The 16,490-nt window shown below is 34.3% G+C and overlaps 1 protein-coding gene across 3 annotated transcripts in view; it reads right to left on the bottom strand.

Annotated features, from left to right (window-relative positions):
* The window catches only part of DPP10 (dipeptidyl peptidase like 10), a 1,635,137-nt gene that overhangs the window by 569,821 nt on the left and 1,048,826 nt on the right, over positions 1 to 16,490 (bottom strand). For all 3 annotated transcript variants that reach the window (NM_001435101.1, NM_001078070.3, NM_001435102.1), the window contains exon 3: positions 5,034 to 5,129. In NM_001435101.1, the coding sequence (NP_001422030.1) occupies positions 5,034 to 5,129 (96 nt within the window). The remainder of the gene's footprint in view (positions 1 to 5,033; positions 5,130 to 16,490) is intronic.

The raw sequence follows: 16,490 nt of genomic DNA, 5'->3' as shown, positions 1-16,490 counted from the left end.
AATTCTGATTTAGGAATTACAAAAATTACCAGTAACAATCCTTTCTATGAGTTGCCTGTATATCCTCTCTCAAACAAAGCATGATATGAAATTTCTTTTTTTGGAGCCCATTTTTATTGTGGTATGTATTATATTTTTGCAATGTAATTTTTGAATGGTTGATTATAAGAAGATAAATTTGGAGACTGTATATGAAATGCCTATTTATCACTTTATTTTCTAGTAATTCATTTTTTATTGTATTTTTCAAAAATATAGATTCATACCAAATAAGAAATAAAAACAAATTATTAAATTTTAAGATAGTGGTCTTTCATAATAGTTTTAGAAGCACTGTCTTAGAGTAGGTTAAAATATGTTATAATCAAGGCAGAAATTTCTATATGAGAGAATCAGCCTCTGGGGTTTACAGGAAGATAATGTCCCTTACTGATGGCAGGAAAAGGAATAGTCACTGTCTTTGCACCTGGAAATCAGATTTCAAGTGGGATAAAAATGTAGGCTGTCTGACTGGGGAAGGGATTCCAGGTACAGAAGACCGTGTGGACAAAAGTACCAAGTCAAAAGAGCTTTTGAGACCTATGAAAAATATCCAGTAGTTCAATATCTCTAAAACATAATATACAGTAGAGGAATAGGAAAGAGGCCAAGCTTGGTTCTGAGAGGCCTGGAATACACTGGGAAGACTTTGAAATTTATTCAACTGGCAAAGGGGTCCCTCTGATTTTTTTGAGAAATAACTTTACAATTTTTAGCTGAGCCTTACAAAGTTATATTTGCCAGGAGACTGCTGGAGGTCTAGAGACCCATGAAACTTCTTATTTATGAAGCAGTCTGTGATTAACATATACATGCCTCTATATATAAAACAGGTAATCAACAATGACCTACTATACACAGGGAACTCTAGTCAATATTCTATAATAACCTATATAGGAAAAGAATCTAAAAAAGAATGGATATATGTATATGCATAACTAAATTTCTTTGCTGTACACTTAAGACAAACACAACTTTATTGCAAATCCACTTGCAAATAAAAATTCACTTGTAAAATAAAAACTGAATTAAAAATTTAAAAAATAAAAACTAGTTATAAAATCACATAAATGTATACATTCATTAAATAAAATTTAGAAAAAATGAATATGCAAAAAGAAAAAAAAATCAGGTCAAAATCCAGGCATTTGTAAACTTTCACTGGTATACAGGAGAGACAGTGTGAACCATATACTATCCACTCTGTTTTAAAGACATCTTTGTTCACTTTTTATACCGTGCTGTTTTTAGTCACCAAGTCATATCTGATTCTTTGTGACCCCATGGTCTGTAGCATGCCAAGATTCCCTGTCCCTCACCATCTCCTGGAGTTTGCCCAAGTTCATGTCCATTGCATTTGTGATACCATCCAGCCATCTCATCTTCTGTTGCCCTCTTCTCCTTCTACCATACACATCAATAAATATGCTTATACATTTTTCTTTTAGTGACCACATGAGTTACCATTATATGGATACACCTGGGAAATGACATGATTGCAATATTCAACATGAAGGATTAGTCACACTGACATCTGTAACCATGAAGCTATCAAGGAGGTAATTACTGTATGTGTTAAAAATTGGGAATGGCACCTCAGTGAAACAGTGAAAGAAGATAGGCTTTATACTTTGAACATATTGATTTAAAGAAGGCTCCAACTCTTATCAGCTGTGTTTTGGATAAATTTTTTGCTTTAGCCTTAGTTTTCTGGAGTTCACCATTATAACTTACATGCTATGTATGAAATACATTCATAAATATCCAGCACAAAGCCTAGCATAGAAACCACTCAATATTAGATCTTTCTTTGATGATGGATTGATCCTCAAATGTATGTGGGAGATGAATAACATTAAAGAAGATAGATGTCCAGGACTCAAGGTGACATAACTAGGAAGAAGACACTATAAAAATGGAGATTTCAGATATCTGAGTAGGTATAGGGGAAGGCAGATGTTCTGCTAACCAGGAACATGAGCACCCATCCAAGGCTGCATTGACATTCAAATATATATTAATGGTGAAGGAGCATAATGAATGACATTACTGTACTTCAGCCTACACATATCAGGGTCATCTATAAGCCTTCAGTCTCCTTCACTAGCAATGTATTAAATAATTACATATATATATGTAATTATATATATATATGTATATAATATATTATATATGTATATAATATATATGTAATATAATTACATATTATATTATGTAATATATGTAATAACAATTAACTAAAGTTTGCAAATGAGCATAGGTTAGACTCCTTCCAAATGAGCATAGGTTAGACTCCTATATAATCCACTTATATACTTTGGAATCCTGGTGAAACATTATTAGCAAAAAGAAGCTCACATTTTACATCCAGACATAATCTGTGACAATGAAGCCAGGGTTACACATTGTACTCATAGTTACCATTGTATTTTCTGGCTTTGTGAGGAATACATAAATAGGCCAAGTATCTAGTGATTGCCAGAAAGGTGATCTGGATTGCATAACAGGAATAAATGAAGACAAATCTATTCCCCTGCTCAAAAAGCAACCCAGCACACACAATCTCCTGACAGTGAATCAATTCCTTCAGTAGGATTTACGAAGACGGCATGCCTCTAAGAGCTTAGATTTTGTTTAATCCTGTTTAAAGGGTTGTTTTATGTCAAATTCTTTTATAAGTATTATTGATTTTAGGTTTTACTTAGACTACAATAATAACATTGCAGCTTTATCCAAGGATATAGTCTCAAAATCAAGTTTACCAATGATTGGTAAAGAAATTATGAAAAAGTGATTAAAATGACTTGCTCCAAATAACACTATTGTGATACCTTGTAAAGCATTAGAGTAGAATGTGTGCCCTAGATATTGAAATATGGCCTAATTTAGCACGCGGTTCACTGCTTACACATCCCTCCAGTCCTTTGGTACTTCGATACTGAAGTGCAGGTACACACAGGAGTAAATGACTTTTAAAATAGCCCAATCTAACCTGAGAAGGGAGATGAGACCCATGATTTTTCTTGCTTTCCAAAGTAAAAGACTACACAAATTTCTAACAGTTTGATCAAAATCATGGTGAAGAAAACAGAATATTATTCAGCATTTCAAATTTAATGACTCACATTTTTTTTGATCATCTCCTTCAGTAGAAAATACTGGCTAGCAAGTAAAAAGATGACTTGCAAAATTACATTAGCACATCAGGAGAACAGTTTGTGAGAGATCCACTTAGAATAATACTAGAAAATTATATCCCTTCTTAACATTTAGTAATAGTACTCATCTGAAATAAATCACAGTTTTGTATATCTGAAATAATCATAATGCAAAGGCAACAATATGGCAAGACTAAAGTTTATGAAGAATTCAGAATGAAAATACACAAAAATAGATTAATAAAATTGCTATCATATTTTCTCTATTTGTAATATCATCAGCATGATATTTATCTTGCAACCAATTTTAACTGAAACTTGAGTTTATAGAAAAATAAAACTGAAATTCAATTAAATGCTTTCATTTATTTATTCAAAGAAAAAAAATTACCTTAAGTGCTTGCTAATCTCCAAAAACTGTATCTATGATAGGTAAACAAGTATGATTTGGCCCCTGCCCTAGTGAATTAAATTACATTATTTTTATAGCTTCCATAAATTAACACTTAATTTGCAGACATAAAAGTACTTAATTAGGATATTAGAGAAGAAAGGATGGACTGTGAGACAGTACTTATTAGATAAAAAGGCAAAGCTCTATGCTTTGAAATAATCTAGGCCTTGAAGATAAAGCAAAAATATATACATATTATGTCTAAACAAAGTGAAGGGCAAAGATTAACAGCTATCAAGCCACAGTGATGGGGCTTCCCAGGTGTCCCTAGTGGTAAAGAATCCACCTGCCAATGCAGGAGACACAGGACATAGGTTTAATCCCTGGGTCATGAAGATCCCCCAAAGGAAGAAATGACAATCCACTCCAGGATTCTTGTCTGGGAAATCCCATGGACAGAGAAGCCTGGAAGGGCTACCACCCACGGAGTCACAAAAGAGTCCTACTTTACTTAGAGACTACAAAACAAAAACAACAACCACAGTGATTACTATGGTTAGGCAAATTGTAAAACTCAAGGAATGGAAATTTGATTTCCTTCTTTCTTTTCTAAAAGACAATTTTTAGTTCTTTATTTATTTTTGGCTGTATCATGCTGCGTGTGAGATCTTAGTTCCCCAACCAGGGATAGAGCCTCTGCAACCTTCAGTGGAAACATGGGGTCATTACCACTGGACCACCAGGGAATCCCCTGATTTACTTTTCACCAACACATTTCTTATGACTGGATTACACAGTAACTCCCCCCACAAACTCCCATAAAGACAAACTGAAGTCCCTGGAGCCACTAAGTGATATGAGTTAATTAATTAATTTAAAATCTAAATGTTTTTTAAAACTTTTTGAAAATAACAAAATAAGGAATAACCTAGAGAAAGCTGAGGCGGTTTCTTAGCCAAGCCAGAAAAAGGCAAAATGCAATATATTCCCATGCTCTTTCTGTCATTTCAGCTTTGTTAGAGTCTCCTTAGTTTGTGGCATTTAAACTTAAAAAAGAAAAACTACAGAGAAAAGAAAATTAACTTGATTGTCAAATTTAAAGCACTTACATATAGACTCCCCATATCTATACTTCTACACCAATGAGAATTACCTAGAGAAATGCTAGAGATATAATATGTGTTTCAAGTCACATAATTAATGATTATGAGGGAAAAGCAGATACAGAGCAGTCAATCTAATGTTTGGGGGATGATTTTATTAAAGACTTATCTTAAGAAAAGGTTTTTATTCATAAGAGCCAAGGTGTACATTTCTGATTAAATGGTATACAAAATCATTGAAGAATAATGTCAATTAAAATATTAATACAAATCCCATTATTTAATTTTCACCATATAGAACATGAAATAAACATGATGTATAAGAACATACATACATACCATTGATCCACCGAGCCTCTGGATCATGAAGCACAAAGTCTTTCCTGAAGAGGTCTTCTAAAGACAATCTAGTTTCTGATGAATTTGTGAGTTCATCTAAAATAAAATAAAATTTAGGTTAGACACTTATGTTACTTTTAAAAACTAATGAATTATAATATTTGGACTATTTTGCTTCAAAAACATGTTAATAACAATATAAAATGGCAATGTTAATGTTCTTTGGCTTTAGAAGTTTGTTCCATGACTTTATGTTGTGATATATAATATGAAAACAGTGAATTGTGCCTCAAAGGACACATTTTTCACTGTTTAACCATAATCCAGCCCACTATTTTCCAAAATAACTTCAACATATTCTAATGATAAATTTACAGTTTCGTTATAAATATCAAAGATGAAGAGGTAAATGTTATAAACAAATATGATAAATAAAACTTCCCAAATTCACCAAATAAACAGAATAAATGCCAAATTTCAACAAATAATTACCATCCAACAAATACTGAGTCTAGGAGTCAAATGCAAAAATTGCAAAAGTAATACAATGCCAGAATATGAATGAAAAGTATACATTCATATAAGTCCCTGACACATAAACTAGGTGTATTTCCCTTTAAATTCCAAAATCTAAGAAATAGAAGAACACAATTTCCCAAGAACCAAAATTAAACACAGCAAGCAAGTTTTTAGATGAAAAAGTCTATACACAAGTTTGGGATATTTTATTTTCTTTGTAAAACAATGCCATTGTTTATTTACTGTATAAAACCATCTTTGTGACCTTTCAGCTGTTACCTAAACTCTTGTTGAAAATAAAGTCTTAAGAATATATGCTAACATCATTACTGCTACTGCTGCTAAGTCACTTCAGTCGTGTCCAACTCTGTGCGACCCCATAGACGGCAGCCCTCCAGACTCCCCCGTCCGTGGGATTCTCCAGGCAAGAACACTAGATATTGTTTTTTTTAAAGGCTCAGTACTTATTGCAGCAAGGTTTTGTTTCTTCCAGTAGAAAAGTTGGGGCAAAAAAATCAATAACTTTAAATGCAATTTCCTTCAATATGAGTCAAGCATGTATTTAACCCACAAAATAATTGCTCAGAAACAACTGAAAAATAGATAACAAGTGGAACTAGTGAGAATCATGTGATCCAAGCCTAGAATAAAATTATTTGCAAAACAAAATGCTCCATTTGACAGTCTCATATGACAAAATTTAAAATTACCTTATTCATTCAACAAATAATAGGGCTCTTAATTTTCAAGGTGTTAAGTGAAGTAATATAAGGTACAGGAGACATATCTGTTTCATGTCCCAAGGGCTTCACACAAAGCAAGAAAGAATATGATAGATGTCAGAATGAGGATATAGAGTGCTGTATAAACAGAAAGAAAGGAAGGAAAATACCTTGCAAAAACAATCAGAAAAGACTTCAGTGAAAAACAAAATGAACAAATATCAACTATTGCTGGTGGGAATGAAAAATGGTACAGATACTTTGGAAGACAGTTTGGTGGTTTCTTATAAAACTAAGCATATAATCTAACAATTGTGTTCTATGGTATTTACCCAAATGAGTTGAAAACTTACAGCCACACAAAAATTTGCACATGGAGGGTATGGTAGCTTTATTCATAATTGCTAAAACTTGGAAGCAACCAAGATGTCCTTCAGTAGGTGAACAGATAAACTGTGGTCCAGATGTTGTGATATTATGCAGTGATAAAAAGAAATGAACTATCAACCATGAAAATCATGGAAGAATCTTAAATTATTAAATGAAAGAGGCCAATTTGAAAAGACTGCATACTGTATGATTCCAACTACTTAACACACTGAAAAATGTAAACATTGAAGACTCTAAAAATATCACAGAAAACTAACCAAAGTGATCACATGGATCACATCCTTGTCTAACTCAATGAAACTATGAGCCATAACATGTAGGGCCAGCCAAGACAGGCAGGTCGTGGTGGAGAGTTCTGACAAAACATGGTCCACTAGAGAACGGAATGGCAAACCACTTCAGCATTCTTGTCTTGAGAATACCATAAACAGTATGAAAAGTTATAATGCTAGATACATGTAATTTTACATTTGTCCAAATTCATAGACTGTAAAAAGCAAGAGTGAACCCTAAAGTAAAATACGGACTTTGGCTGATAATGATACGTCAATATAAGTTCATCAATTGTAGCAAACATATCTTGGGTGGGATAATAACAGTGCAGAAGGTTTCACCCAGGTGAAGGTAAAAGGGAAATTTCTATACCTTCTGTTCAATTTTACCATGAACATAAAATTTCTCTTGAAAATAAAATCTATTCATTTTTATGTTAAAGTTAAATGACTGGGCCTTTCAGGTTTCATTTCTGGATCTTTCCTTTGTGGAACTTCCCTGTAGCTCATATGGTAAAGAATCTGCCTGCAATGCAGGAGACCTGGGTTTGATCCCTGGGTCGGGAAAAATCCTCTGGAGAAGGGAATGGCAATCCAGTCCAGTATTCTTGCCTGGAGGATCCCACGGACAAAGAAGCCTGGCAGGGTTCAGTTCATGGGGTCGCAAAGAATCAGACATGACTAAGTGGCTGACACTACTTTCAGGTTTCAAAATACAGAGAAAGGGAATGGCATGGACAAATGAAGGAATGAGAACATTTTAGCGGGAAGGATGAGTGCTTTTTGTTTGACAAAGAAAAAGAGCCATGATTCTATAATTAATTTTCTGTCATAGGAGTTTGGGATTTTAATAAAATGAGCTAATTTTATTAGGATTTCAGAAAATATATTTATTCAATTAGATAGCTCAATAAGACCGGATTTTGTTATAGGTAAGTTTCACAATGTAAAGTTTCCTGAGATTATATAAAAGCACCATAATTTGTCCAGTCCAATCCTTTCAATTTTTACATGATTATATTTCATCATCACTATTTGATAGGCATTTATTTAGCTGATCCAAGGAAATTAATACAGCTAAGAGTGGGAGGTAGGATCTAACTTTCAATGGGAGGGTAGATTATCCTAACACAATATATTAAAAATGATCCTTATCAACTGAATTGAAAAATTAACTATAATTTTGCTCCTAGGTAAATTCCACATATTTTATTTACTGCATCTTTTAGGCAGATATAAAACAAACAAAAAACACCTTTAAAGCAATTACACCACACCATATAATTCTTATTTTCAAGTATTAATAGTTTTTCAAATACTATTTCTCAAACATGCATTCTTTCATATGAGCTTGAAAATCATATTAAAACCCACCAAAATAGAAATCTTACTAAAATAGCAAAACATATACACAGTGAATAGAAAAACTCTAAACATTTTGTAATATAAAGGTTCTTCTTTCAGAACTTAGTTCACTCATATTTTATGTACACTAATTGTTTCATCTTCTACTTTTCATATAGATCCTTTGTATTTACTATTGTATTTACTAGTAAGTATGTATGTTTTGTTTAGGGTTTCCCTGATAGCTCAGTTGGTAAAGAATCTGCCTGCAAACCAGGAGACCCCGGTTGTAATCTTGGGTCAGGAAGATCTGCTGGAGAAGGGATAGGCTATCCACTCCAGTATTCTTGAGCTTCCCTTGTGGCTCAGCTGGTAAAGAATCCACGTGCAATGCAGGAGACCTGGGTTCGATTCCTGGGTTGGGAAGATCTCCTGGAGAAGAGAAAGGCTACCCACTTCAGTGTTCTGGCCTGGAGAATTCCATGGACTGTATAGTCTATGGGGTCGCATAGAGTCGGACACGACTGAGCAACTTTCTCTCACATGTGTTTTGTTACTGTGAACAGAATATTTCCCATTCTTAATCTAAATAACTTTATATACACATAGAGTTAATCATTACATTATTTACCATATCACATTTGCTTTAAAATGCCAATGGAAATGAAATCTTTTCTTTTCTACTTATTTGGTTACATCATCTGAAAATATTTTTTCCTTTTCATAAAGTTTAAATTTATACATATATGTATGCATGTATATTTACATACACATGGGCTTCCCTGGTGGCTCAGATGGTAAAAGAATCTGCCTACAATGCTAGAGACCTAGGTTCAATCCCTGGGTTGGAAAGATTCCCTGGAGGAGGGCATGGCAACCCATTCCCATATTACCACCTGGAGAATCCCCATGGACAGAGAAGCCTGGTGAGCTACAGTCCATGGGGTTGCAGAGTCAGACATGACTGAGCGACTAAGCACAGCACATACATACATACAGCACATACATATATGGGCTTCCCTGGTGGCTCAGATGGTAAAGAATCTGTAATGAAGGAGACCGGGGTTCAATTCTTGGTTAGGGAAGAGCCTGTGGAGAGACTGGCTACCCAGTCCCGTATTCCTACCTGGAGTATCCCATGGACAGAGGAGCCTGGCTTGCTATAGTTCATGGGGGTCTCAAAAAGTTGGACAGAGTGACTAACACTTTCCACTTTCACATACATATACATATGTTTATATGTATACATACACTTATGTGTAAAATATATACACACAGGCATATACAAAAGATATATAAAATTTTCAGATATTACAGATCACATGCAGTTATAAGAAAAAATACAGAAAGATCCTTTATACCCTTCATTCAGTTTCCATCAGTCACATATATCTGCATAGTCAATAGCACAAAAAGAAAATTTATATCTTCCATCAACTTTATTCAGATTTCACCAGTTTTGCATGTATTCATTTGTGTACATGTGTGTATATGTGGCCGTATTTATTTCTATGTAGTTGTATCAAATATGATGAGCACCAGAAAACACAAACAGTTCTGTCACCAGGATCTCCTGTGTTGCCCTTTTGTCACATAGCCTCTCTCTGAAACCTTTGGCAACCACTAATCTACTTTTCCATCTCTATAATTTTGCAATTTCAAGGGTGTTGTGGAAACATGCATTATGTAATATTTTGAGACTGGCCTTTTTCACTCAGCATAATTGTTTTGAAATCCACTTTAGTCATTGAGTCTTTCAGTACTCCATTTCTTTTTGCTGTTTGCTGATATTCTAAGGCATGAACGTACCAGTTTGTTGAACTGTTCATCTGTTGAAGGAAATCTGGGTTATCATTTGTAGTCTGGGGCTACTATCAATAAAGTTGTTATGAAAACTATTTATAGGTTTTTATGTAAACATAAATGTTCATTTCCTTGGGATAAATACCAAAATATGCAATTGTTGGGTCATATGGTACATATTTATTTTTGTAAGAAAAAAAATCAAGTTTTTCTGCATTCCTGCAAGGATTTTTTTTTTTAATAAGCTATTCTGACATGCGTATAATGAATGCCATTGTGGTTTTAACTTGCATTACCCTGAGAGCTAATGAACATCTTTTAATGTGCTTATTTGTGATATTTATATCCTCTTCAGTGAAATGTCTGGTAATGTCATTTGAACATTTTCTAATTGGATTGCTTTGTTTGTGGGATTGGCTAACTGTTGAGTTTAGAGAGTATTTATATTCTGATACAAATCATTTGTTGATATGTCAACTCAAATCTCCTCCAACTCTCTTGCTTCTTTTCATCCTCTTAAAAGGGACTATTGCAGAAGAAAAGATATTTTGTTTTTTGTTTTTTCAGTTTTGATGAAGTCTAGTTTATCATTTTATAAATCACACTTTTGCTGTCAAGACTTAGAATGTTTCAAATAACACTGAAGATTTTCTTGTATCCTGAAAGATTCATAGTTTTATATTCTACATATAACTCCCTGAATGATCTTGAGATATATTTTTTCTATCATATGAGGAACAATTAGAGATTCATATTTTATTTTATTTTTTGGGCACATTGCATGACAAGTAACTGCTCCAGCACCATTAATTAAAAGATGTTTATTTCATTTTAGTGAATGCTTTCATTAGCTTCATTGTCAAAGCAATGTTGAATAATAATGAAAAAATAACAATCCTGTTGTTTTCTTCTATTATGGCAGCATCTTTAATATTTCATTATTTAATATATTTTCTAGATTATTGGAAAGGAATCTCTATCATTCTTAAGTAATTTGTTTTTATTACTATGACATTTAAAATTTTTATTTGAAATTATGTTATGATACACTTACAGCCTTTTATGTAAAAATATTTTCCTTTAATGTGTTGATATAAAAATTGTTTAAAAGAAATTTCCTTATTCTAACACCATTATTTCTATAACAAAATCCAACTGCTCATGGAAAATTATTATTACTTCTATACTGCTAGATTAATATGTTAAATATTTATTTAAATGTTTACATTTTTAATGAATTAAACTAATGATCTTTTTTTTCATTTTTATTGTATTGATCATTTAACATTTCAATATTTTATTAAGGATTTTGAACTTCATTTATTTTGGTAATCTGAAATAGTTTAATAATTTTAATAGTAAGGATTTTTAACTCCGATTGCCTCTGGAACTTATTATAAAATCAATTCATCAAAGTAATTCAAATTATTGTGATGAAATCTAAAATTTAAACAATACTCAAACATAAGGATTAATTTATTTGTCTTCATTCATTACTGAGTGAGCTCTGTACTTCATTTCTTTTCTGTTTTTTCTATTCTTGGCTCATTTCTTTAAATTTTTCCTTAGCTGTGAGGCACTATCACTGAGGTCTCTTGAATTTTTAAGTCCTAGAATAGAGACTTCTTCCTTCAACACATAATGAATAAGTAAGCTTCTGTTTTAATAACCTTGGAGCCTGACTTTTATCCCCTACCTCCTTTCATCTCCACATCTCATCACAGTCTTTTGGGGTCTCCATCCTTTGTAATCTACCATCTCTCTTCCAGATGTTCCCTCAAGTCATATTGTATATTAGTAAACTCACTTGAGAAGAAACTTAAGCTCTGCAAAGTTAAAGATTTCGACAAAGGTCACGTGGTCAGTAAGAGGCAGGACTGAAATTGGGGCCTACATCTCTTTGACTTACTAAGCTACAATGACTCACAAAATAAATTTTATTTCCTCATTCTCTTTGCATGAGTGCCTGCTAAGTTGCTTCAGTCTTGTCTGACTCTTTGCGACCCTACTGGACTCTAGCCTGCCAGGCTCTACTGGAGTGGGTTACCATGGTCTCCTCCAGGGGATCTTCCCTACCCAGAGATCAAACAAGCATCTCTTATGCCTCTTGCATTGGCAAGCAGGTTCTTTACCACTAGTACCACCTGGGAGGCCCCTTATTCACTAATATTGTGTTAATTAAATTTTTTAAATATACAATTTTATAGAGATAACTTTGAGAATATTCTTACTTCTTTATAGCTACAAGAACCTTTCTCCTATTGAAATTCAATTGCTCTGTGTACCTCTCCAGACCTTATTAGCATCCTATTCTATTCCAGCCTGCTCAGGAAAGTGTCCGTCTATTTTCACACATAGAGCAGTGTCAGAGCATTCACAAAACAGTGAGGCTTTTGTTTGTTTCCTTTAGGAAACTGTCTATAATACATCAGCTTGAAACTCCACATTTGCCCTCGGCTCACTGTTGCATGCTATTTAGTACTAATATTAGTAGCATCACCTATTACATCTCATCAGCAAATACGTATAACTCAATTGCAACTTGATTTCTAAGATAATTTATGTTAGAATCAACTTGAGAAACCTGACTATTTGATACATTTTATTAATGTTCTCTCTATTTTAACTCCACTGTTGCACTTAAACAGAGAAGCCTGGCTTGCATTCATTCCATGGCTCGCACTCATTGCAATCACTTACATTAGACACTGAGAAGGTAGCTTAGAAGGAAATTGGTATTAGATTGTAAATAACTTTGAGAGATGATCCCTCATGCACAACTCCTTTCTTAGAAATCCTCAGAGGAAGAAATTCTGATATCAGTATCTGTTTCCTAATATCAAAAAATATATATTACTTAAATTTAATATTCATCTCATAGACCTTGGGGCTTCCCTCATAGCTCAGTTGGTAAAAGAATCAGCCTGCAATGCAGGAGACCCAAGTTAGATTCCTGGGTCAGGAAGATCCCCTGGAGAAGGGATAGGCTACCCCCCAGTATTCTTGGGCTTCTCTTGTGGCTTACCTGGTAAAGAATCTGCCTGCAGTGCGGGAGACCTGGGTTTGAACCCTGGGATGGAAAGATCCCCTGGAGAAGGGAAAGGCTACCCACTCCAGTATTCTGGCCTGGAGAGTTCCATGGACTAGTCCATGGGGTTGCAAAGAGTCAGACATGACTGAGCAAATTTCACTTCTCTTCATAGACCTTATCCTCCATTAGTAAGGTAGTGGGTAACACATCTTATCTCTAGTTATTTTGTAACGAAATACATTTCTGCAATGTGTGTGTGTATACATATGAGTGTGGGTACATGTGTAAAAGTCTTAAAATCTAATATATGTTAATAGTTGCAATTAAAATGCTGAATATTTGCTGACCAAATATTAATAGAATCCTATGATTATGATTATAATTATGAATAAGAGCACAAAGATCCAAAGAGATGCACAATATGACAATGATCACAAGTATTTAATGAATTGGAAACAGTAATTACTTGTTAAATTGTTACAAGACATAGAATCTTAACTAAAAGATTAATCTTTGGCAACAGAATAGGAAACAGAATTGACATTAAATAATTCACTCCATGTTCTTTTCTCTGTACTAGTCTGTCATTTATGATCATAGACTTCTATTGGCATTTCTATGCTTTCTTCCAAAACTCCAATCTTGTTTTTAAATGGCCTTTTGAAATAAGTTAGCTGTATAATCTTAGAAGAGAAAAGAAAGTTCTTCAGTACTAAGCTGAATAAAATTAATTTGTGACTTTCAGTACGTGTTTTCTCTACTGAAATTGTGTTAATTTTAATAGGTTTACTCTTGATATTAGTGGTTCAGAAATATTTCTTTTAATGTAAATCTTAAATTTGAAATAATGTCATATTAAAACAGTAATAAAAAGAAAAGTCTAATCAGGTAGTTATTCAGAACTCTTTCTGCTCATGGCATTCTCTATCTTCTCTGGATTTCCAGTATACTACCACTTATATTTCCCAACTCTACCTTTAAATCTTTATTTATTCTTAAAGCTTATTATCATATCCCATCTTTAACATCACTACAGACTAGTCTTCTAGTGCATTTCTGTTTTTAAACATTATTGATTGTTTAAAGTTCATGGAAAGGGTAACACCCCCTCCTTTTTTTTTTTCCAAAATATAAAATTTTTATTTATTTTTTATTTTTTTCTATTCTGTGTTTTATTTTATTTTATTTTTTTAATTAATTAATTTTATTTTATTTTTAAACTTTACATAATTGTATTAGTTTCACCATATATCAAAATGAATCCACCACAGGTATACATGTTTCCCCATCCTGAACCCTCCTCCCTCCTCCCTCCCCATACCATGCTCAACATCACTCATTATCAGAGAAATGCAAATCAAAACCACTATGAGGTACCATTTCACACCAGTCAGAATGGCTGCGATCCAAAAGTCTACAAATAATAAATGCTGGAGAGGGTGTGGAGAAAAGGGAACCCTCTTACACTGTTGGTGGGAATGCAAACTAGTACAGCCACTATGGAGAACAGTGTGGAGATTCCTTAAAAAACTGGAAATAGAACTGCCTTATGATCCAGCAATCCCACTGCTGGGCATACACACTGAGAAAAGGGAAAGAGACACGTGTACCCCAATGTTCATCGCAGCACTGTTTATAATAGCCAGGACATGGAAGCAACCTAGATGTCCATCAGCAGATGAATGGATAAGAAAGCTATGGTACATATACACAATGGAGTATTACTCAGCCATTAAAAAGAATACATTTGAATCAGTTCTAATGAGGTGGATGAAACTGGAGCCTATTATACAGAGTGAAGTAAGCCAGAAGGAAAAACACCAATACAGTATACTAACGCATATATATGGAATTTAGAAAGATGGTAACGATAACCCTGTATACGAGACAGCAAAAGAGACACTGATGTATAGAACAGTCTTATGGACTCTGTGCGAGAGGGAGAGGGTGGGAAGATTTGGGAGAATGGCACTGAAACATGTAAAATATCATGTATGAAACGAGATGCCAGTCCAGGTTCAATGCACGATACTGGATGCTTGGGGCTGGTGCACTGGGAACACCCCCTCCTTATATAACTAGTTGAAAATACTGAATACAAACGATAGCGGTCACACCAAATTTCATATGTTTTCAAAATATTTGTTGATTGTGAATCTCCTAGTCAGACTTAAAACTTTTGTTTTACTATTTAACAACTAAAGCACTAATTCCCCTTTGATTTTCCATCATTTTCCTATTCTGTTCTTTCACTAGGATGCTGAACTGTGACTCAGAATACTAAATGTTGTCAAAATATACGTCATTTGAGATCTTGAAATATACAATATTTCAAATTCTTTTTAATATTTTCTAATTTATCACCAAGAAAATGAAAAAAGGATTACCATTTCCAGTTCAGTTCAGTTCAGTTCAGTCACTCAGTCATGTCCGACTCTTTACGACTCCATGAATTGCAGCACGCCAGGCCTCCCTGTCCATCACCAACTCTTGGAGTTCACTCAAGCTCACGTCCATCGAGTCCGTGATGCCATCCAGCCATCTCATCCTCTGTCATCCCCTTTTCCTCCTGCCCCCAATCCCTCCCAGCATCAGAGTCTTTTCCAATGAGTCAACTCTTCGCATGAGGTGGCCAAAGTACTGGAGTTTCAGCTTTACCATCATTCCTTCCAAAGAAATCCCAGGGCTGATCTCCTTCAGAATGGACTGGTTGGATCTCCTTGCAGTCCAAGGGACACTCAAGTGTCTTTTCCAACACCACAGTTCAAAAGCATCAATTCTTCGGTGCTTAGCTTTCTTCACAGTCCAACTCTCACATCCACACATAACCACTGGAAAAGCCATAGCCTTGACTAGACGGACCTTTGTTGGCAAAGTAATGTCTCTGCTTTTGAATATGCTATCTAGTTTGGTCATAACTTTCCTTCCAAGGAGTAAGCATCTTTTAATTTCATGGATGCAATCATCATCTACAGTGATTTTGGAGCCCAAAAAAATAAAGTCTGACACCGTTTCCATTGTTTCCCCATCTGTTTCCCATGAAGTGATGGGACCAGATGCCATGATCTTAGTTTTCTGTATGTTGAACTTTTAGCCAACTTTTTCACTCTCCTCTTTTACTTTCATCAAGAGGCTTTTTAGTTCCTCTTCACTTTCTGCCATAAGGGTGGTATCATCTGCATATCTGAGGTTATTGATATTTCTCCCGGCAATCTTGATTCCAGCTTGTGCTTCTTCCAGCCCAGCGTTTCTCATGATGTACTCTGCATATAAGTTACATAAGCAGGGTGACAATATACAGCCTTGCCATACTCCTTTTCCTATTTAGGACCAGTCTGTTGTTCCATGTTCAGTTCTAACTGTTGCTTCCTGAACT

The sequence above is a fragment of the Bos taurus genome, chromosome 2 (assembly GCF_002263795.3).
Source record: "Bos taurus isolate L1 Dominette 01449 registration number 42190680 breed Hereford chromosome 2, ARS-UCD2.0, whole genome shotgun sequence".
NCBI lineage: Eukaryota > Metazoa > Chordata > Mammalia > Artiodactyla > Bovidae > Bos > Bos taurus.
Note: the sequence above shows the minus strand (reverse complement) of the source record. Positions and strands in the feature narration are given on the sequence as shown.